Genomic DNA, 22,018 nt, shown 5'->3' on the forward strand with positions numbered 1-22,018 from the left:
AACTGGTCCACAGGTGAGGCCTACCACAGACAGACCTCTTTGCTTCCCACAGTAATCACAAACTTTGGGTATGTCTGACCTTGTTTCTGCACCTCAAGGCGCAGGGGACAGATGCTCTGTTCTCTCCTCGGGTCTTCAATCTAGCCTATATATTTTTCCCCCAACATCTCTTGTAATGAGATTACTCTTGAGTTTGTCAAGGGAGATCGTGGTTGTCATAGAAAATCCCCCATATTAGCCAGGAAGCCCCTCGGTTTTACCTGGCCATTCATTTCAGGATACAGAAGACATTTCCCCTCCACAACATAAGCAGACTGGGGCTGCAAGCAGGGACGCTAAAAGGAGAGCCTGGGCAACTCCAGATTCTCTCCAGAGTGATCTTTACCTTGTGTGCGAGAAGGCACTTACAACATCTATGCCTAAATCTGGAACAGTTTGCGTTCAAAAGTATCAAAAGACTCAAAGGAGATATTAGATTTAATAAAATTGTTTTATTTGTTTGTTAGCATATAGTAGAGCATGAATGATAAGATATGAGCTTGGCACGGGGGTATACCCATGAGGTGTAAATATTAAAACATGAAAAATACATGGCATTACATAGCAAACATGTCAATCAAGACAAAACTGACGCGTTTTGACCCAATTCATTAGGGTCTTCTTCAGAGGATAAATTTGCTGTAAAGAAAACCACCACATTTAGTATATTGAGTGGAAAAAACGTATGAATGATTACATAAGAGCAAATAGCTGTTACATATACTTTTACCAATATACATAAGGAGGGGACCTCCCAACCGAAGTTCCCAAAAAGGACTAACAGACAGTTCTGCACGGCAACAAGTCAGAGGGCACCCAAAGAAAGGAACAAACCCCACTCCATGTGACTTTACAAGGAGTCACAAGCTGGGGCCCGCGAGGCCTGCCATGCAGAGAGGGGCCAGCACCTGCAGCAGAATTCCAGAGCGGTGTGTATACAAAATATATTATGTAGCATTATTATTTAAGTAATTGAATATATAATTGAGTGGGGTTCGTTCCTAACTTTGGGTGCCCTCTGACTTGTCGGCGCGCAGAACTGTTTGTTAGTCCTTTTTGGGAACTTCGGTTGGGAGGTCCCCTCCGTATGTATATAGGTAAAAGTATATGTAACAGCTATTTGCTCTTATGTGATCATTCATGCGTTTTTTCCACTCGACACACTAAATGTGGTGGTTTTCTTTACAGCAAATTTATCCTCTGAAGAAGACCCTAATGAATCGGGTCAAAATGCATCAGTTTTGTCTTGATTGACATGTTTGCTATGTAATGCCATGTTTTTTTCACGGTTTAATATTTACACTTCATGGGTATACCCCCGTGCCGAGCTCATATCTTAACTTTCATGCTCTACTATATGCTAACAAACAAATAAAACAATTTTATTAAATCTAATATCTCCTTCGAATCTTTTGATACTTACGTACTTCGCTGCAAAAAAATCCCTTTTGGGGGAACCCTCCCATATTATATTATCCGCGGTGTGCAGCAATCTTATCTCTCTCTATATGTATCTTCCCTATGCTATTTTCTTTGTATTATATTTATTTTAATTTCTGCTACATGACAGACATCCAGAAGCCAAAAAGAGAGAAAAATTATAATGTTTACATGTTTAAAGCAAACCTGTGCTTTGCCAATTCAAGGCAATGCAACAGATTAGCTTTAATGTTCTTGGTATGATGTAATGGTGGGCAGGACAGACTAGGAGTCTGCTGACCTATCCATCAACCATATATCATGTCATGATAGTTAGAAGGAGAGATCAGGAGTCTGAGACCCCCAATTCCCACCCACTGCAGTTAGAGGCAAAATAATGATGATGCTGCTGCTGTTATTACCAAATTAAAGTGGAACTAGCAGCACAGGAGCCATTTATCTTATACACAGGATATAGTTGAAAATTAGCCCTGGAAGTGCTGCATTCCAATAAAGATTTATTGGTAACTGCTGCTTTGCTTGAAAAAAAAAAAAAAGAACTTAATTGATAAAGGTGGGAACAGACTTATTGAATAATGATTAAATGTTTCTGCCTGGAGTTCAACTGTCTACTACAGGAATTCTTCCTAACAGATCTAATTTCTGACACTTTCTCTGGCAGATTAATGACTGCCTGTTATGGCTAGTGTTGCAATAAAAACTGATTAAGGTACTTGGAAAAATATAATAAAATCTCCAAGTGTTCTAGATAAGATTGTGGGAAAGGCTGACAGTGACTACATGTATTATTTTATTGCTCGCTACTTACATAGTGCCTGTTACCACTTATGGACATTTTTCTCTAAATTCTATGTTTTGCAAAACACTGAGATCTTTTAATATTCTTATTTGCAATTGGTTATGCACTTTTTATATGCATTCCTTTAAGAACCCACATATACAGATTTGTTGTTGTCAGTGTAATGCAAAGTCTAGCTGTAGATAGACTGAACAAGCCTTTTAGATCTGTGACACATAAATACATGGATGATCATGACTGCATGGGCCAAAGGTATGGAGTTCAGGTCTTCTGTGTTCCAGACCTTCATCTCTGAATGTACAGGGCCCTAAACACTGTACACCTTGGTACAGCATTCAGCCCCATCCTAGGCAAACTAGACTGCCAGGAGGGACACGCTGCAGCTGGATTGCCCCATGTGCAAGGGGCCTTAATGGGCCAGGAACTAAAACTCAAAGTTCTCTTAGAACTCTGGGTTGAATACAATCAGGTCCCTTGCTTTGTAAAGCTTTATGTGAGTTATATTTACCCACTATAGTGACTAGCCTCAGGTGATAGACTGATGAATTAAACCCTCCTACATTAGCTGTGCCTGTTTATATGCGGTATTCTCTTCTCCAGAGCTTTTCAAAGTACACACATCAAATGCTATTTGTGAGCTTCCAGCAGGCAGGGGGAGGGGATCTGATGTCACACACTGCACAGCACAGAGCTGAGTGTAATCTGAGACCTGGGTGGAGGGAATGGGCACACCCCCTCTACACAGTCTCATATGCACAGCTGAGGCTGTCAATCACCTGCAGTGTGCTTGCAACTTCCGGTATTTCCTGGTGTCAGCATAAACTGTCAGAAGTGACTGATACAGATAGAGGAAAGAGCGCAGCCAGAAATCACACTAGGTGCTTTGGATGTTTTTTTTTTTCATTTCAGAGGTTTACAACCAGTTTTAACCTTTACTGCTAGAACCAATATATTCCCCAACTTGTTTTTGTTAGTGTCATTTACTTCTGAGAAGACTAAACAAAAGAAATAGTTTAAATGGTGTCATACATTAAGGCCTCCTTCATCATAAGTATTGTACCCATGCTTTCATATTTTGTGATTCCATTGTATCTCTCTTCATGTGACTAAAATACCTAAAAAGGTCTTGTCCTCTTTCTTATTCGATTTAGCTATTTTCTCCTTTAGCAATACTGATAATATGTTTGCCTCCCTTTCTCTGTATTTATACACTTCTCTTTTAACTACACTTTCTGTTTCTTTGTATCTCCCATATGTTGTGTTTTTTCACTTCTACTATCCTACTTATCCTGCACCATTTGTGTACTCTTATTGCTTTCCCTGACATAATCTACTGTACTTCCAGGATGGTAAACTTTAAAGTGCCCATACAAGCAAAATTAAAAAAATCTAAATATCTATCTATTCACATTCCTAGTGTGCTAATTTTATAGCAGTTTTATTTAATGCAAATAAATTAGCCTGAAAACCTACCGTCTCCCTTCTTTGAACCTGGTTTCCCATCTCGGTGCGACACTGCTACTAAGCCTCTATTGAACTGACTGATCCCCTGAGCATTGTTGGTACATGGAAGTATGAGTTCATCCTTATTCATGCAGAAAACCTGTGCCCTTCAGGAAATCTCTTCACATGTACTGCTATTCTTAGCTCCAACAACACTCATGCTGGTGTTCACTCATCTCACTTTGCCAAATGTCTATTGCACATGCGCTGGCATTCTACTCATTGGAAACAGGCGCACACATCCTTTGCCTGGCTGTTTATTTCACACTAGACTAGAACCAATGGGGTAGTGGTCACACAATAACAGATAATCAATTGAAAAAAAGTAATTAAAGTGGAAAGAGAGCCTTACATTTAACCACTCACCGACCAGGCCATAGCCAAATAACGGCTACAGCGTGGTCGGATAATTCTGGGAGGGCGTACAATGACTCCTCCCAGAATTGCGCTCCTCTGCACCCGTTAATGTCCGTTACCGTCGGGTCTTCCAGACCCGGTACGTTATGGATCAGGGTAAAGGGCCAATGACAGCGGCCCTTTACCATGTGATCGCTCCATCCAATGACAGAGTAATCAATTGTCAACAAACCGGAGCATGTACGGTTCAGCTCCTCCCCTCTCCTCCCACTGATTGGTGCAAGGAGAGGAGGGAGGCAGTGCAGCAGCACTGTGGGCTGGATCTGAAGTTCTCACAGTGCTGATCTGTGCCCATCCATGGCTCATCCATCCATCCTCATTCATGCTCATCCATCCCCATCCATGGCTCATTCATCCCCATTCATAGCTCATCCATCCCCATCCATAGCTCATCCATATCCATCCATGGCTCATTCATGCTCATCTATGGCTCATCCATCCCCATCCATGGCTCATTTATGCTCATCCATAGCTCATCCATCCCCATCCATGACTCATTTATGCTCATCCATGCCACATCAGTGCTCATCCGTGCCACATCCATGCCACATCAGTGCTCATCCGTGCCTCATCCATGCCACTCCAGTGCTCATCATTGCCACATCCATGCCACATCAGTTCTCATCCGTGCCACATCCATGCCACATCAGTACTTATCCATGCCACATCAGTGCTCATCCTTGCCTCATCCATGCCACTCCAGTGCTCATCAGTGCCACATCCATGCCACATCAGTTCTTGTCCCTGCCACATCCATGCCATAGCACTGGTGCTCTTCCGTGCCTCATCCATGCCACAGCAGTGGTGCTCATCTGTGCCATTCCAGTGCTCATCAGTGCCACATCCATGCCACATTAGTGCTCAGCCGTGCCACATCAGTGTTCATCCATGCCACATCCATGCCACATCAGTGCTCATCCATGCCACATCAGTACTCAGCCGTGCCACATCAGTGCTCATCCATGCCACATCCATGCCACATCAGTTCTCTTCCATGCCACATCAGTGCTCACCTGTGCCACATCCATGCCACATCAGTGTTCATCCATGCCACATCCATGCCACATCAGTACTCATTCGTGCCACATCCATGCCACATCAGTGCTCATTCGTGCCACATCAGTGCTCATCTGTGCCACATCCATGCTTGCCACATCAGTGCTTATCTTTGCCACATCAGTGCTCATCCGTGGCACATCCATGCCACTACAGTGCCCATTAGTGCCACTACAGTGCCTCACAAAAGTGTAATAGGTAGTCAAATTAGATTGGAATGTATGTCCCTAGAACACCTGATGGTGCTCCCTGCATGTTGGACCTCTGTATGTGGTCAGGCTGTGTAAAAGTCTCACACATGTGGTATCGCCATACTCAAGATGAGTAGCAAAATATATACTTTGGGGTGTAATTTTTGCTATGGAAACGCTATGTGTTAGAAATATCTTTTATAAATTGACAACTTTGTGTTTAAAAAAAAAAAATGTATTTTCATTTTATTTCCACATTTTCCAAAAACTTGTGGAAAAAAACGACATGTTCAAAAGACTCATAATGCCTCATAGAATATATGTTGGGGTGTTTGCTTTCCATAATGGGGTCATTTTTTGGGCGTTTTCATTGTCCTGGTGCTCCAGGGCCTTCGAAATTGTAAGAAGTAGTCAAGAAATTAAATGTATAATTTATGTCTCTAGAATGCACGATAGTGCTCCCTGCATATTGGGCCTCTGTATATGGCCAGGCTGTGTAAAAGACTCACACGTGTGGTAGCGCCATACTAGCAGAACGTATTTTGGGGTGTAGTTGCAAGTATGCATATGCTGTGTGTGTGAGAAATAACTTGTTATTATGATCATTTTGTTAAAAAAAGAAAAAAAGAATCTTCATTTTGCAAAGAATTGTGGGAAAAAAATTACAACTTCAAAAAACTCACCATGCCTTTTACTAAATACCTTTAAATGTCTACTTTCCAAAAAGGGTCATTTGGGGGGTATTTGTACTTTCCTGACATTTCAGGGCCTCAAGAAATAAGATAAGCTGTCAGTACATCAGGTGTGATCAATTTTCAGTGATTGACACCATAGCTTGTAGACTCTATAACTTTCACAAAGACCAAATAATATACACTGATTTTGTTATTTTAACCAAAGATATGTAGCAGTATAAACTTTGGCCAACATTTATGAAGAACAATTACAAATTTGCACAATTTTAGAACAGGAATGAAGAAAAATGCTTTTTTTTTTTTTAGAAAATTTTCAGTCTTTTTTCATTTATAGCGCAAAAAATAAAAAACTCGGTGATTAAATACCACCAAAAGAAAGCTCTATTTGTGTGAAAAAAAGGACAAATATTTTGTATGGGTACAGTGTTGCATGACTGAGCAATTGTCATTCAAATTGTGAGAGCCCTGAAAGCTGAAAATTGGTCTGGTTAGGAAGGGGTTTTAAGTGCCCAGTGGGCAAGTGGTTAAATACTCCTCCGCAATTATTAATGTAAGCTAAGTTCAACCTTATGACCCAAAATGCTAAAATCACATTTTATATACCTTTATTTTGCAGTATTTAGTGCCTGTCATGTGACTCCAATCCTTCTCCTTACTGAGTCTAAGGGCAGCCGATGGATGTGTTTACTGGGGGCTAGTAGCGTCACTTCCTCTGTAGCAAGTTGATAGTCTCTGTAGTCAGTTGTAGCAGCTTATCATAGATTACCCTGTCAGTGCACACTCATGAAAAAGGATGCTCGTGTGTCCTTATTAATGAGAACATTTAAATTGAAGAAAAAAAAAAATGAATCATTTACACAGGAGGGCTGAGAGAAGGTTTGGTCCACATATACAGCTGTGTAGGGCTTTGAATCAAGACTGGAGAAGGGGAGCTGAATGCAGGGAGAACTGTCAGTGTAGCTGGGAGCACTCTGGAGTGTCAGCAGAAATCACACTCCACAATGCATGCCATACCTTATGATCCAGGGGTCCAGTCCAGATGCAGAAAGTAATAAGCTGATCTGCGTGCAGAGAAAACTGTCCTAAGCAGGCTGGAGGCACTGGGAGAGGAAAAAGCTGAGCATCCTGCCTGTTGTGGAAAGAAGAAAGTCACGGGCTTGGTACCAAAACGTACAAGGTCTGGACCAGGAGTTGGATGACAATGGATCCTTGCTGTCAAAGAGAGTTGTCAAAGAAAGGCTGAAGGCGCACCCCAGCCCTTTGTTGATAGTTCTACCTGCATCTAGTCTCCAGAACACAGCCAGCAAGGATCCACTGCGTTCTTGTCATCCAACTGCTGGACTGGACCTTTGAGTCCTTGTACACGCAGGTGCTGGGTATTGGTACCTGCGACTTTCTTCTTTGCGTAGCAGGCTGCGCAGCTGTATATGTGGACCATACCTTCTCCCAGCCCTCCTGTGTAAATTATTCACAGCCACATTCGAGTGCACAGGGCAACCTTTGTTGGTAAAAGGCAGGAGGGTCACTGATTATCTAGATTAGATGCTTTTTTTCTAATCAGACATTTATCAGTCCAAATAGTGCTTAATATAAATGTTTATTATATTATTTTTATAAATAAAAGGGATATTTTTCAGATTTAACTAAAATTCAACGTTAGGGCTCTTTCACACGAGGGATCCGTATGTCCGTTTTTCATCCTTCTGTTTTCGGATGAAAAAACGGACATACATGTATCCCTATGGAGCGTCGGATCTGAAAAGTGTAACGGAGGAAAACCCTACTTTTCCATCCGTTTTCGGATCGGGTGACGATAGACACTACGGTCCGTCATCATCCGATCCCCCAAAGGGGAGAGCGTCGCTCTGACAGGTCCGTAGCTGCACAGTGTGCAGCGATGGACCTGTCATCTTTCTGCTCAGCGGGGATCGGCGGAGCGATCCCCGCTGAGCAAGCGGGTGTTCACGGGGCGGATCATCACTGATCCGCCCCGTGTGAAACAGCCCTTAAATGCAGATTTTTAAACATAAAGGAGTGTACAAGAAATGCTGATAGTAGGATTTGGGACATTTTTAATCTGGTAACTTTCATTCTGCTTCAATAATGCCCACTGATTGACTCCTGCCATTTTATACCAACCTTTAATTTTAGTTTCTAAAAATTCACAAATTTCAGAAAAGTGTGTCCTTTTCAAATCTAAAACCTTGGTTGTTGTACTGTATATGAATTGTTTCGTTTTTGTTCTATTATCAAATTAAAGGCACTGGTAATCACTAGAACCCAAATTTTCTCCAAATCTCAACATCAGACAATCCATTGAAAATCAGACAGTACAAGTTCTATAATATAATCTCCTGTGGTTGGGCCTTTTACTACCTTTTAGGGAATCCCTTTAAATGCCTCCAACATATCTCTGCACTCTCTTGAATTAGATTATACAGCAGAAAATGTTATTTTGCCTTGCACTATGCTTTGCAAATACGTGTTACTAGGTTAATTTTATAATATGCAGAGATAGAGGTGTAGTAAAGCACAGCGACCTAATGTAGGTTTAGAGGATAACAAAGTGGGGAAGAGCACTTTAGAGAGGTTCAGAACTTGTTTTTCCATATAGAGATTTTTTAACATCTTAAAGTGGTTGCGAAATCAATTTTTTTTATTACAATAAAAAAGAGGGTATACATACCTGCTCTGTGCAACTGTACTACACAAAGCGACCCTTTACCTTCTCTTCTGGAGTCCCCCATTGGTGCACTCCACTCCTCCGCTCCTGCGTCTGCCCCCATTGCCCCCATCCTGGGCTGTGTGCGGCCATACACACACAGGGAGCGATGAATGATCTGTCTGCCAAGGCACTCTAGCTGCACTCAGTGGCTGAAAGCCTTTTTTGTGTTACTGCACAGCATTCTTCTTTGGCAAATATTCCCAAAATATGTGTCGTCTTATACTAATATATAGAAGGAATCTAACTAAGGATAGAACATAAAAATGAATATGCTTTTAAAGCAGGGGTCTCAAACTGGCGGCCCTCCAGCTGTTGCAAAACTACAAGTCCCGTGAGGCATTGCAAGGCTGACAGTTACAAGCATGACTCCCACAGGCAGAGGCTTGATGAGACTTGTAGTTTCACAACACCTGGAGGGCTGCCAGTTTGAGACCCATGTTTTAAAGCAAACATTCACAACAGGATAAGTGAAATAAGATGTTAGTCATAATGAGTGTTACTATCTATACAATCATAATGACATATATTGTAAAAATATAAACTATGATCATTGTAAGAATCCTAACATTTAGGCAAATACAGTGCAATTATTTCTATATTTAATACAAGTTGAATTACTTACGCCATAATACCTGAAAGATGGAACATTTCTGCAGTTAAGTATGACAAATAGCTGTACAGAAAAACAAAGAGCGGCTCAATCACACGGATATTGCGAGTGAAGCGGGTGGTGAAGGCAGCTACAAATCCGAAAATTACTCCAATTAAAACTCCTCCAATTCCCACCAGAAAAAAACTCGCCATTCCAGAAAAGATATCCACTGTCTCAATTGTCTTCATCTCACAAAATGATTTGAATAAATTATACAGCACCTAGAAGCAGAAACAGATGCGTATAAGAATGTAGGACATGTTTTGCGACACATATTCATTTACAGAAGCTGATACATGATGAGAATTTATTTTCGTTTTGTCTGTTTTTTATTGCTGTTTGTATCCCTGCTGGGAAGATTTTTCCCCTCTATTTGTTGTCCTGGTGACCATTGCTACTGTGATGGAGAAATCCCAAAAATCTAATGAATAGAAGGGTTTCACGGGAACCCACAGGGTCTCAGGTTGACACTAACTTTGGAGAGATTTCCTACTTCTTTTTGCATCTTTGGGTTAGGAATAAAAAAAAAAATCACACAAAAACTGCAAAAAGATTAGAAGTGTTTTAACTCTTTCATACACAATCCAAAGCAGGCAAAAAAAAGTTGGTTGTAGATATACCTTAGAACATCTCCAAGAAAAGTAAGTATGTACAGTAACCCTGAGGAAGCAATCAGATTTAATGATAGTTGGGTAAAACCAATGAAAGATGAAATGCGCTTGGTTATGAAGGGTGAGTGAAGTTGCCTTTTTGCCATATTAAATAAGCTTATTTACAATACAGGTTCTGTTTTAAAGCAGCTTAACAAATTTATCTTACTATATTTTTTTAAACAGTGACTAATTCATAGATCCCTTTTTCAAAAGAGGATTTTTGTACCCATTCACATTCTGTAATTAAACAAAAAAATGTAAAGGTAGTACAGGAAATAATATAAATACATGTGTATTTTTTTGGAAAATAGTCACTTTATTAGATTTCAGAATTTTACAATCATATGACATATCTGATCAAAAATGTGCCTTTTAATCAAATTCAGCCCCTGAGATCTGAAATGTCCTCTTAAAAAAATAAAAGATTGGAAAAGTATCCAGATCATATCTGGTCATATTTTCCAAAAGAGATCTAAGCAAGGCAATTTGTCTAAACACTAGCAGCAGAAAACCAATGCTTCCTTTCGAGCCTGCTAAAAGTGTTACCACTGCAACTATGATCTATAAAAGATCATTTTGGAAATTGCTAACATTTTTATATACATAAAATACATATACTATTCAAGTTAATAAAATGCAGTAATACATTTTTTACAAATGGAAGCAGAAATAATCTCCAGGTCCCTTAAACTGGCCATACACATGATCAACTGAGTTGCCCCAACTCTTTAGTTTGAGGGTCTACCTGCAAAATCCAGCAAAATATACAATGAGGTAAGCCTTGAGTTGTATAGCTTTTGGTAAATTTAAAGGAATTAGTACAAAAAGGTTGCATTTTTGGCAACATGTAAATTAATTTATTATATCAAAATTGTTAATACATTACAGTACCACCTGCCACTATCTTCTCCCAACCAATCCTGTATATGTGACACGGCCAGAGCTTTTTACATTGACATTTACACAGAGATATATGAGGTGATTCTGAGTTATAAAAATAAAAAGCTGACATGGAAATATCTTGTTACATGCATCTTTGTACCAATGCTTCGATAGTCAACTCTTTAATACAACTGATAACAATGATCATATAAATTATTACAAAGACCTCATGACCTTACTTTAGGTGATCTGCACTTGAAGACTTTCCACTGCCAACTTTACAAGGATCTAAATTAGATACTAGAGTGCAGTGATTTATTAGTAGCTATTGATTTTGTCTGGCACATTTAGTAGATAGTTAACCTTGCTCCTTCTATAAAGTTTACACCTTATGATCTTTATTACAGGTGACCGATTAGGTTAGGTTAGGTGACAGATAGTCATGAATATATTTTAGAATTATTGTAGGTTTAAGGTTAAGGAGGAGTTGAATATCAGGGAGATAATGCATGTTAGGGATTACAGCCAAGGGAGCTATGGGTGATAGCAGGAATACCTAGGTTTGCTCATGATGTCCCCAAGCCCATCCCTTGTTTTTTGTGCTACTAAAAAGAACATACTGCTTTTTTGAACATTGTCTTAGTTGTGTGCCCTGCTTTGTTAAATAAGCACCCCACTATCTGAAGTGCATGCACACATATACGGCTTCACGTGGTGCCTAACATATCCCACCCACTTTTAGTAGCCATTGTAATGAGATAATGAATGTTATTCGCTTTACCTGTCAGTGGCAATAGTGGACAACAAAGTTCATTTCTCCTGCATCTGTGTAGGGGTACTATAATGTGTAATGGCAAACAATACCTGTATATGCAGGCTATTTGTTTTAGACTCAGAAGGTGTTAAGGTAACTGTAGATCTGAACAATTCACCCTTGCATATACACCAACCCTCCTACATAATGTATGACTTAATGGAGAATGTTCTAGTACAAGGTCATGTTGAATGTGAAAAGGAACGACTTGAGAGCGCAGTAGGAAAATGTCCCTGGAATTTATTTTTAAGTGATCACTGTGACATTGCTAAATTTCCAAAACCCAAATGTAGTACCATGCTCATTTAAAACTGAAATGTGTTGGCTGCTCTAGAAAGCTGAATGGGAACAAGAGATACTGGATTAACCAGACTTCTTTGTACAAATGGATTATTTCAGGGAAGAGAACAAGCAGTCCATTGTATCATTTCTCATTGTACAGTCTTCCAAGCTCTGTAAAGTAGAGACTTTGACAGTGCTTCAGATTTAACTGCTTAGAAACAGGGACCGTAAACATAACTGTGTGATACCCAGGCAGTAGTGAGATGAAAATTGACCACAGACCAGACATTTTCCATTTTTTTTAAACAACAAAGACTCTAATATATGTCCATTTTTCAAAATGATGTACTAAAGAGATTTTGAATGGATAAAAAGTATATCTAAATATGAACCAACATATTTCACTAATTTTGTGCAGAATAGGAAGTGGTTAAAACACTGGTCAGGTTTTTTTTTTTTTATTTGCCATAATTTCCAGTTGAGTAGATTATTGTTACTTTCCTGTCCTGTCGATGCAACAGAAAGCAAAAGCAAATCATTTTGCTATGTCCTCTTAGACAGTTTTCACTGGAATAGGTGCCTTGTAGGAAGAATTCCCCTCTATTATTCTTTTGGTGACAGCTCAAAATTTTGGATTGTCATCTAAGGCCCCGTTTACATATCGCTTTGCGGGAATACGAGTTTCTGCTAGCGGTTTTAAAAGCATGATTCACGTGAATGGGCTGCCCTATGTGCAATTGTCACAGCAAATACGCTCACAAGCTTTTTAAATGATTCTTGCACATTTTGTCTCGAGACAATCACGGCAACATTGCACTGTGTTTGGGGTGCCCATGATTCCTAATCACCCAAGTGTGGACGGGCCTAACTTTCAGTTCCAGTGATAATAGTCAACAGGCCAAACAGAGAGAGTGAATCTCCTTAACACTGCAACAGATGGCAATAAAAACTAGGCTTGGGTGATAAGGAACACAATTTGAGTGCTGGTGACTTTATGTTTCTCTAGCAATAAAAACCTGATATTGATTTTAACCAGGGACTTAACAAATTGATATCTCTTTTTTCATAATCTGTGTTTTTTTTAATCGCTTCAATACTGGGCACTTTGACCCCTTCCTGCCCAGGCATTTTCAGCTTTCAGCGCTCTCACACTTTGAATGACAATTGCGCAGTCATGCAACACTGTACCCAAATTAAATTTATATCATTTTTTGAGACAGATAGAGATTTCTTTTGGTGGTATTTAATCACCACTGGGTATTTTATTTTTTGCAAAAAAAAAGGTTTCTCATTTCTGTTTTTTTGTTTTTTGTATTTTGTAAATAAGTAATTTTTCTCCATCACTGATATGTGCTGATGAGGCTGCACTGATGGGAACTGATAGGCTGCACCGATGGGCACTGGTGAGGCGGCACTGATGGGCACTGATGAGAAAGAACTGAAGGGCACTGATGATATGGCACTGATGAGGATGCACTAATATGAAGCACTGATGAGCACTGATAGGTGGCACTGATGGGCAATGATAGGTGGCACTGACATGTGACACTGATGGGCACTGTTAGATGGCACTTATAGGTGGCACAAATAAGTGGCACTGATTGGCGGCACTAATGGCCACTGATGGGAGGCACTGATGAGCAGGCACTGAAATGCAGCACTGATTCCCACCACTGATGGCCACTGACTGGCACCCTTGCTAGGCACTGTTGGGGCTGCACTGATAATCAGGGCACTGTCAGTGTGAGGAGAGGAAAGCCGATAACCAGCATTTCCCTGTTTACATGTGATCAGCTGTGATTGGACACAGCTGATCACATGGGTAAAGAGCTGCGTCATCGGCTCTTTACCAAAATCGGAAATGCACCATGTCCCGGAGACTCAGCATGCCACCGATCATCACAGTGCGCTCCCCCATGGCCATGCAATCGTGACGAGAGTGGGACAACGTCATATGACGTCCCAGAACAAGAGAACCACCCCGCCGCAGTCAATTGTCTATACGGCAGACGGGAGGTGGTTAAAGACAGTCTGAGGTTTATGTGTGCCTTTAAGACCTCATGCACACTGATTTATTGTAAAGGCTGTTACTCCTGACAGGAGAGTATTAGCGTTAAAAACGCTGTGTTTAGCAGAGTTTAGTAGCGTTGGTGTTTGGGCGTTTGTTTATTTTTTTCATTGGCCAGAATTTTTTATTTATTCTGGCTATTGAAATGAAAAAAAAAAAACGCTGAAATGCTAAATGTGCCTAGTGTTTAGACACGTTTAGATGCATATAGCAACGTCAAGTGTTTCTTCTGCCAAAACTCTGCTGCTTCTGGACACACTGGCAATGGGATTTTTTCCTGCCACGAAACACTGCTAAAAGCCTATATGTGCATGGACACATAGGCTAACATGCAGGGGAGTTTAGAGGCAGGGAGCCAAAAACACCGGACGCCCTTAGAAGCAGCTGTAAAAACATCCAGTGTGCATGAGGCCTAAAACTCACACCTGTGGTACAGAAAGTAAGGCTGGCCATACACTGATCCAGTGGGGACCGGACAAATTTCCAGCAACGTTTGAACGCCCCTGCTCAACATTGGATTGTTTAATCGACTTCTGTCAAGGGACATGGAAATGTTTCTATCGATTAGCAGCTGCAGCCAATCAGCTGCAACTTCTGATTAGACTATAATGTCTTGGTGGAGGAGATTCCCTTATTAACCTTATTTGTGTGGGTGGAGGAATCTGTTTGCTTTTTCTTTGTTCAGCCTGCTGGCGGTGTATGGCCAGCTTTGGGAGTATTTTGTGGGTACAAGGACTGCAGCCTATGTGCGCAGTGTGTACTGTGAGTAGGATTAGACTGTATTTATAAAAAGGGAAAGGAGGGAAATGCATCAATTTGGCGCAATTAAACATTTTATTTAGATGAGATAAAAATACTCACTTGTACCAAGGAAAGGAGAAGGCTTTGTACTCAACATAGAAGCTGGGGGAGACCGACACTACTTTGTCCACTACCAGAGCACTGTCAGACCTGGCAAGGATGACTCACTCCAAGTGAGTCATGGAGTCCATCAGTCTTGGACTCCATGAGTCCAAGTCTGATCTCATAGCTGACAGCTACAGTGGCCGGCCGCAAGTGTGTGCAGATTCACTTCCTCTGCCAGCGATTACCTGCGGTGATTTCTGCTGGACGTGCTTTTTGTGTGTCCAGCAGAGATCACAACAAGTAATCACTGACTGTGCGGACAGCCTCGTACAGCTACGGCCACCAGCAACCTGTAATTATAGTGAGCGGGGTTGGGGGGCTGTACCTACCCACTCACAGCCGCAGCAGGAATCAGAAGGTTCCTGCCACTGCAATTTGCATCAGCCTAAATCACCAGTATGAATATAGCCTATCCTTGTGCTTTTTTTGGCACACAGACAGATTCTAGATCTTACCAACAACTAATAAACATAAGTAATTGCTCAGAGAAGAATGGTTTCAGAGGCTTGACCTTCTCATCACAAAAGAAATTTTAGAGCTAACCAAAGTATTTTGTTAACTGATTAAGGAATTAAATCCATTCATTATTAATTGTTTCTAATCCTATAATATCCATGCACAAAAATATTATCACAATAAAAACGAAACCGAAAGGCACCCATAGACTGTAACTGCCTGTCATCCAATAGCTACACATTTCCCTGGCTCAGATGTCATGCTAATAACCTTTCTGGTGCACTAGTAGTTTTGGCTAGGTTGGAAATGTTTAATGAGGCAACCACTATTCTCAGATCTCAGTCAAGGGAGATATACTTTGCTAAGACTTGCAGCAATCAAATACCTCTAAGGCCCAAACAGAGCTTAATGGTGGCTAACTGGTTAACACTACTGCCTTTCAAAGCAGGAGTCCTGGTTTGACTGTCAAGAATGACACCGTCCCAATGGTGTTTCACCATTCACAAACACTATGTTAGGTAGGAAAACACTTTTTTACATTTTTAATGAAAAGGTGAATTATTAGAAATGTCATATTATTGCTGTCTGACTCAGGTGGGGGGATTATCCCTGTGACACCAGGACCAGAAATTACTAGAATGCAATAGGGGTTTACTGAGGAGGCACAGATAGCAGTAAACACTTTACAGAAGTTCCATATGTCTCTGAGCCCTTTCACCTGATCAGGAATGGGGCCACAGGCAGCAATAAACAACACACAAAGGGGTTAATTTACTAAAGGCAAATATATTGTGCACTTTTGCAAGTGCAGTTGCTCCAGATCTTAGTAAATGAGGTAAATCTTAACTTTACAAAGAGTACTCAATCACATGCAAGGAAAATTTAAAAAAAAACAGCATTTTTGCTTGCACATGATTGGATAATGGAAGTCAGCAGAGCCCTCTCTCATTTACTAAGCTCTGGAGCGACTGCACTTGCAGAGTGTAACTGCATTTGCAAAGTGCACAGTCTATTCACCTTTAGTAAATCAACCCCAGAGAGTCTAATGCCGTGTACACACGAGCGGACTTTTCAGCATCAAAGGTCCGATGGTTTTTCCGACGGACTTTCGACGGCGTTACGACGGACTTTCGAACGACCGGACTTGGCCACACACGAACGGACTAAAGTCTGTTCGAAGGTCCATTCTTTTGAACGTGATGACGTACAACCGGACTAGAATAATTAAGTTCATAGCCAGTAGCCAATAGCTGCCCTTGCGTCCTTTTTTGTCCGTCGGACTAGCATACAGACGAACTGATTTTTTGACCGGACTCGAGTCCCTCGGAAAGATTTGAAACATGTTCCAAATCTAAAGTCCGTCTGATTTTCGACAGAAAAGGTCCTCTGAAGGTCTGATGAAGCCCACACATGGTCGGATTGTCCAATGGATTTGTTCCGTCGGACCAGTCCAGTGGAAAAGTCCGGTCGTGCAAACACGGCATTACTTTTACTCAGTCCATCCAAAATAAGGAAACAAGTTTTGTCCGGGGTTTAGCTTTAATTTGAAACCAATCAGCTTCCAGGTTTTTTGTCAAAGCTTATGTAGCCAAGTCCCGGGTCCCCTTTGGTCAAATGAGAACCTCCAGAGTTAGGGATAGCTGACATCCTTCTATGTAGAGTGGGTTACAAGGCATAGTGGGTGTAATGCAAGGTAGATTCATGGGCACCAGACGCTTCTTAAATGCATAAAGATTTATTGTCTCTTAAACAGAACTGTGGGAGAGAGGGTTTAGAGCCAGGATATCCTTTAGTAGTTGCAATGTTAATTAGCAGACTCCGAGACTTCTATAGGTGGAAAGCCATGCAGGGAAAGGCACCCAGCCGGACACCACATCTGCATGTGTAGACACGCTGTCTCCTATGGCAACAATCTTGAACAGTTTCTAACAAAGGTTACAATGAACTCTTTCACTTCCTCTACAATCCCCTATTGTAGATCTTCACTCAACTGAGCTCCCAGTCTCTCTCACTAAACTTGCTGATCCACTGCATTTGGATCTCTTGAGTTCTTCCAACCTTCTCTCTCAGTATCTTCCTCAAGCATCACCCCCGTGTCCCTGCTGTATCCCTAGCTTGGCATCCAAGATACTCCTCAAGCATCACCCCACTGGCCTGCTCGGTCCCCAGCTTGGCACACAAGGCTGCTCCGCAAGCGTCACCACCGCTGGCCAAGTTGCTGGACCAACTCCTGCCGAAGCTTCCAAATTCCTCACCGTCCCCGCTTGGTGAGAATACTGCTCTGGTACTTGCTTCAGCTACTCACAGTGGTCCCTGGTAACAAGGTGGATGGTCCCTTTTAGGCGACAGCTTCCCCTCTACCTCCGACCACGACAGGTTCTCCGGCCAGCAGAACCGTCACTTCTGGTTGGACTGCAAGCCTCAGTCCCAACCCTACACTGCTCTATTGTTTGATAGGCCTCAGACAGCCTAGCAGCCAGATGTCCCCGGGATAGGCCTTAGTCTCTGGCCTAGCAGCCCGGGGCAGCACAACACACGTCCACCCAGACAGCCGTCCAGATGGCACAGAACTCTGATAACCTGACCTCACCCAAATAAATAGGCTCTCCCAGCAGGTTCAAGGGACCAAAGAAGATCCCTGCCCATTGCCTGAGATACCCCATCTATTGCTAATCTGTCCTTGCAATGCCCTTGTCTTATCTAATGCCACCAGATACCCGACCCTCTAGTGACAGAAGAGAGATGTACAGCAGTTCCAGAATTAGGGTGGAATCAATTGATCTCCTATCAACTGGCCAAGGCAACTATATCTGGCAGGTAAATTTACTAGCAACCCTGCCTAAACATCAGGGTGCTAAATCTAATTGAACAAGCTGAAGTTAGGAGCTAACTAGCTACCATGTACAGCTTCACCAGATTTTGCACTCTCCAGTTTTAGTAAATCAACCACATAGTGTGTGCTTGTGTGTGTGAAAGTTTAACTAGTATCAAGCATTCAATCTTCTTTGGGAACAAGAGAAAAATTCCCATAAATGGAATCACTATAGGTGGACTGCAGCTACACCACTTATTCTTGAGGAGGACAATCCAGCAGGGTGTGTTATGCTTTTTGGATAATAAAGTTCTTTTGAAAAAAAAGGATCTAGCGATTGTGCAGCTTGTACAATGGAAGAAGAGTTAGTTCAGTGCTAAATAAATAGGCTTATATGCAATAATATTTTACAGGATTTTTTCATCAGATCATTTTATAATATATCATCCAAAGCCATTAGCCTGTTTTAGCAATGTAAGCTGAAAAAAACACTTCTCCGTGAGCACTGCATATATATGCATATGCCTATGACAATGTTTAAGGTCAATTGGAGGTAAGTCACATTCCTGTAGCATGTGAGAATATACTTAATACAACTGCAAAGAATGCAAGTTGGATGGTGATTTGAGTTGTCATTCTGCAAAGAATATCTCTATTGAGACTAATAAGTAACCGAGGGCCCATCTGTTCATTATTAAAAACTACAAGCAGCAAGAAGAACACTGATTATACTACAGCTCTGATCCTTTACAGTTATCCAATTATGGTACAAAATAATTAACCTAAGGAGGAAATGCCGGTGAGAGCCAAATGAAACTTCTCTCAAGCTAAGAGTTTCAGTGCGAAACAGGTAGGACTGGTTACAGGCAGCTCAGTCCAGTGATATGGAAACCTAGACATACTGGCTGCCTATCTATGAACAGGGGTTATGTTTAGTATGGACTCTTCCACTACTTATTATGTGTTAATCTTATCATAGCCTGAAACTGGCAAATTACAGTGTTCACTTTATCTTAATCTGGAGTTGGACTATAAAAGATCTGGTTAACACACAAAAGGATATACAATATATATATATATATATATATATATATATATATAGGCTCAACCATTATTGGCAGCGTTAAAACCAAGGAACATGGACACCCAGGAACAGTCCTATCTGACTTGTTCTGCACATGTGCTTAGTTCTATTTAGCACAGCAGCAGCAAACTAAGTTTCAATGCAACTTTGGCTTTGGGCAGCAGGTCCATAGCATAAAACAAACAAAACTTCTCCTTGAAGCCACTAATTAAACTCAGGTCTTGACTAACAGGGTGCCCCTCAGTGGGTTCCCTGAATCAAAAAGGCTGTACTTGTACTTTTTTAGAATGCTACCAGCAGTCAGAATGTTCTCACAGCACAGAGAGTAAGAAAGCTCACATATACAATGGCCTGAGGACAGTTGAGACTAATGAGGCCTGAAAGTCAGTTAAGATGTGCACCTAGGGATGGAGGCTTATTCTCATCTCATATCCCACCCAAGATATTGTATCAATATCCTCAGATTGGACAATCCGCATGCACTTATACAGATAGGCTAAACCATGGGTCTTCAAACTATGGCCCTCCAGTTGTTCAGAAACTACAATTACCATCATGCCTAGTCATGTCTGTAAATGTCAGAGTTGTACAATGCCTCATGGGATGTGTAGTTCTGCAACAGCTGGAGGGCCGTAGTTTGAAGATCCCTGGGCTAAACATTCTAGATTTGCCAAGTAGATGAGATTTTTTGATTCACCAGATTTATGCTGAAGTCAAAAAGTTTGCTCAGTTTACCTTAAAGCGGAGCTCCATCCAAAAGGGGGAGCTCTGCTTGTTTGCGTCCCTCCCCCCTAGGCTGTCAAAACCAGGTACCTGATTCAGAACTAGATTCACTCAGTATTTAGAGTGTAAGTAAAGTGTTAAACTGAAAGTGTTACTAATCTTGAAGGTTCCGTCTATGAACTCTGATCTTTAGTTCTTGCCATAGATTTTCTATTGGAGTCAGGTGATTTGCTGGGCCATTCTAGCAGCTTTTTTTCCTTTCTTTAAAACCAATTTCGAGTTTCCTTGGCTTTGTGTTTGGGATCATTGTCTTGTGGAAATGTCCACCCTCATTTCATCTTCATCATCTTGGTAGATGGCAGCAGATTTTTATCAAGAATGTCTTGGTACATTTTTCCTATCATTCTTTCTTCAGTGACATGAAGTTTTCCAGTACCGTATGCTGAAAAACAGCCCACACCATGATGTTCCCACCTCCAAACTTCACTGTTGGTATGGTGTTTTTGGGACAATGTGCAGTGCCATTTGACCTCCAAACATGGTGTGTATTATAGCATCCAAAGAGTTCAATTTCGGTCTCATCTGACCATACTATATTCTCCCAGTATTTCACAGGCTTGTCTAAATGTTGTGCAGCAAACTTTAGATGAGCTTCAACATGCTTTTTCTTCAGCAAAGGAGTCTTGCATGGTGAGCATGCATACAGGCCATGGTGGTTGAGTGCATTACTTATTGTTTTCTTTGGGACAATTGTACCTGCTAATTCCAGGTCTTTCTGAAGCTCTCCACAAGTGGTCCTTGGACAACTCTTCTGATAATTCTTTTCACTCCTCTGTCAGAAATCTTGCAAGGAGCACCTGGTCGTGGCCGGTTTATGGGGAAATAATGTTCTTTCCAATTCTGGATTATGGCCCCAACAGTGCTCACTGGAACATTAAGAAGTTTAGAAATCCTTCTGTAATTAATGCCATTATTATGTTTTGTAACAATAAGGTTGCACAGGTCTTGAGAGAGCTCTTTGCTTTTAACTTTCAATACATTTTTATTAATAGAAGTTTAGTCATAACAATTATGGTGTACAATTCCAAAAACGAAAGAAGGTGTAAGGGAGCAGTAAGTACAATTAAGTCCAGAGCGAAACCTCGCTTATTAGGATGCATTGAATAACAGTTTGTACAATACCAGTATACATGTCAAGAATTATAGTCAGGAATATCGTATCTCATTTGCAGGAATGATTTAAGCTAAATATTCAACAAGAACAATCGACAATAAGAGACAGGGATAACACTTTGTTGGGGGAAGTAATACGACTTACATTACACAATAAAGGACTCTCGGATCTGCGAGGGCTCAGGGGTCAGGGGAAGCGCCCAAGCCCGCCCCAGCAGTTAACACACTGCGGGCCAGGGGCCTCCCCCCCGAGCCTGAGATCCCAAAAGAGTCCGCCCTAAACGGGCGAACCCTATAACATTATGTTAATATGATAACTTTGAAACGCTATCCAACTAATGTCTAAGGTCAAGTGACCAGACAAACTTTGCTAGGTATTAGCTAGCTTGGGGGGAGGTCTTAACAACTAAGTAGCCCTGGACTCGAGGAGCCCAGGAGTTGTAGAAGAAATTCCCTACGTCTCTAAGATAAGTAACTATTAAAGTCTCGGGGTAAACCAGCATTTAGGGGATTCAGCAAGAGTAAATGAGGGAATACGAGGATAGGGTAGGGAGACCAAGGGGGGGAGAAGGGGGGAAGGAGGGAAGAGAATCGCCTGTGATAAGGGTTAATAGTAGAGTCACTCAGAGCATCTGTTGTCCTGTTTGG

The 22,018-nt window shown here is 41.3% G+C and overlaps 1 protein-coding gene across 1 annotated transcript in view; it reads right to left on the bottom strand.

Annotated features, from left to right (window-relative positions):
• Positions 1-22,018, bottom strand: part of SLC9A2 (solute carrier family 9 member A2) — a 135,250-nt gene that overhangs the window by 63,615 nt on the left and 49,617 nt on the right. The window contains exon 3 of the mRNA XM_073614757.1: positions 9,488-9,738. Within this exon, the coding sequence (XP_073470858.1) occupies positions 9,488-9,738 (251 nt within the window). The remainder of the gene's footprint in view (positions 1-9,487; positions 9,739-22,018) is intronic.

Source organism: Aquarana catesbeiana, linkage group LG02 (assembly GCF_042186555.1).
Source record: "Aquarana catesbeiana isolate 2022-GZ linkage group LG02, ASM4218655v1, whole genome shotgun sequence".
NCBI classification, from domain to species: domain Eukaryota; kingdom Metazoa; phylum Chordata; class Amphibia; order Anura; family Ranidae; genus Aquarana; species Aquarana catesbeiana.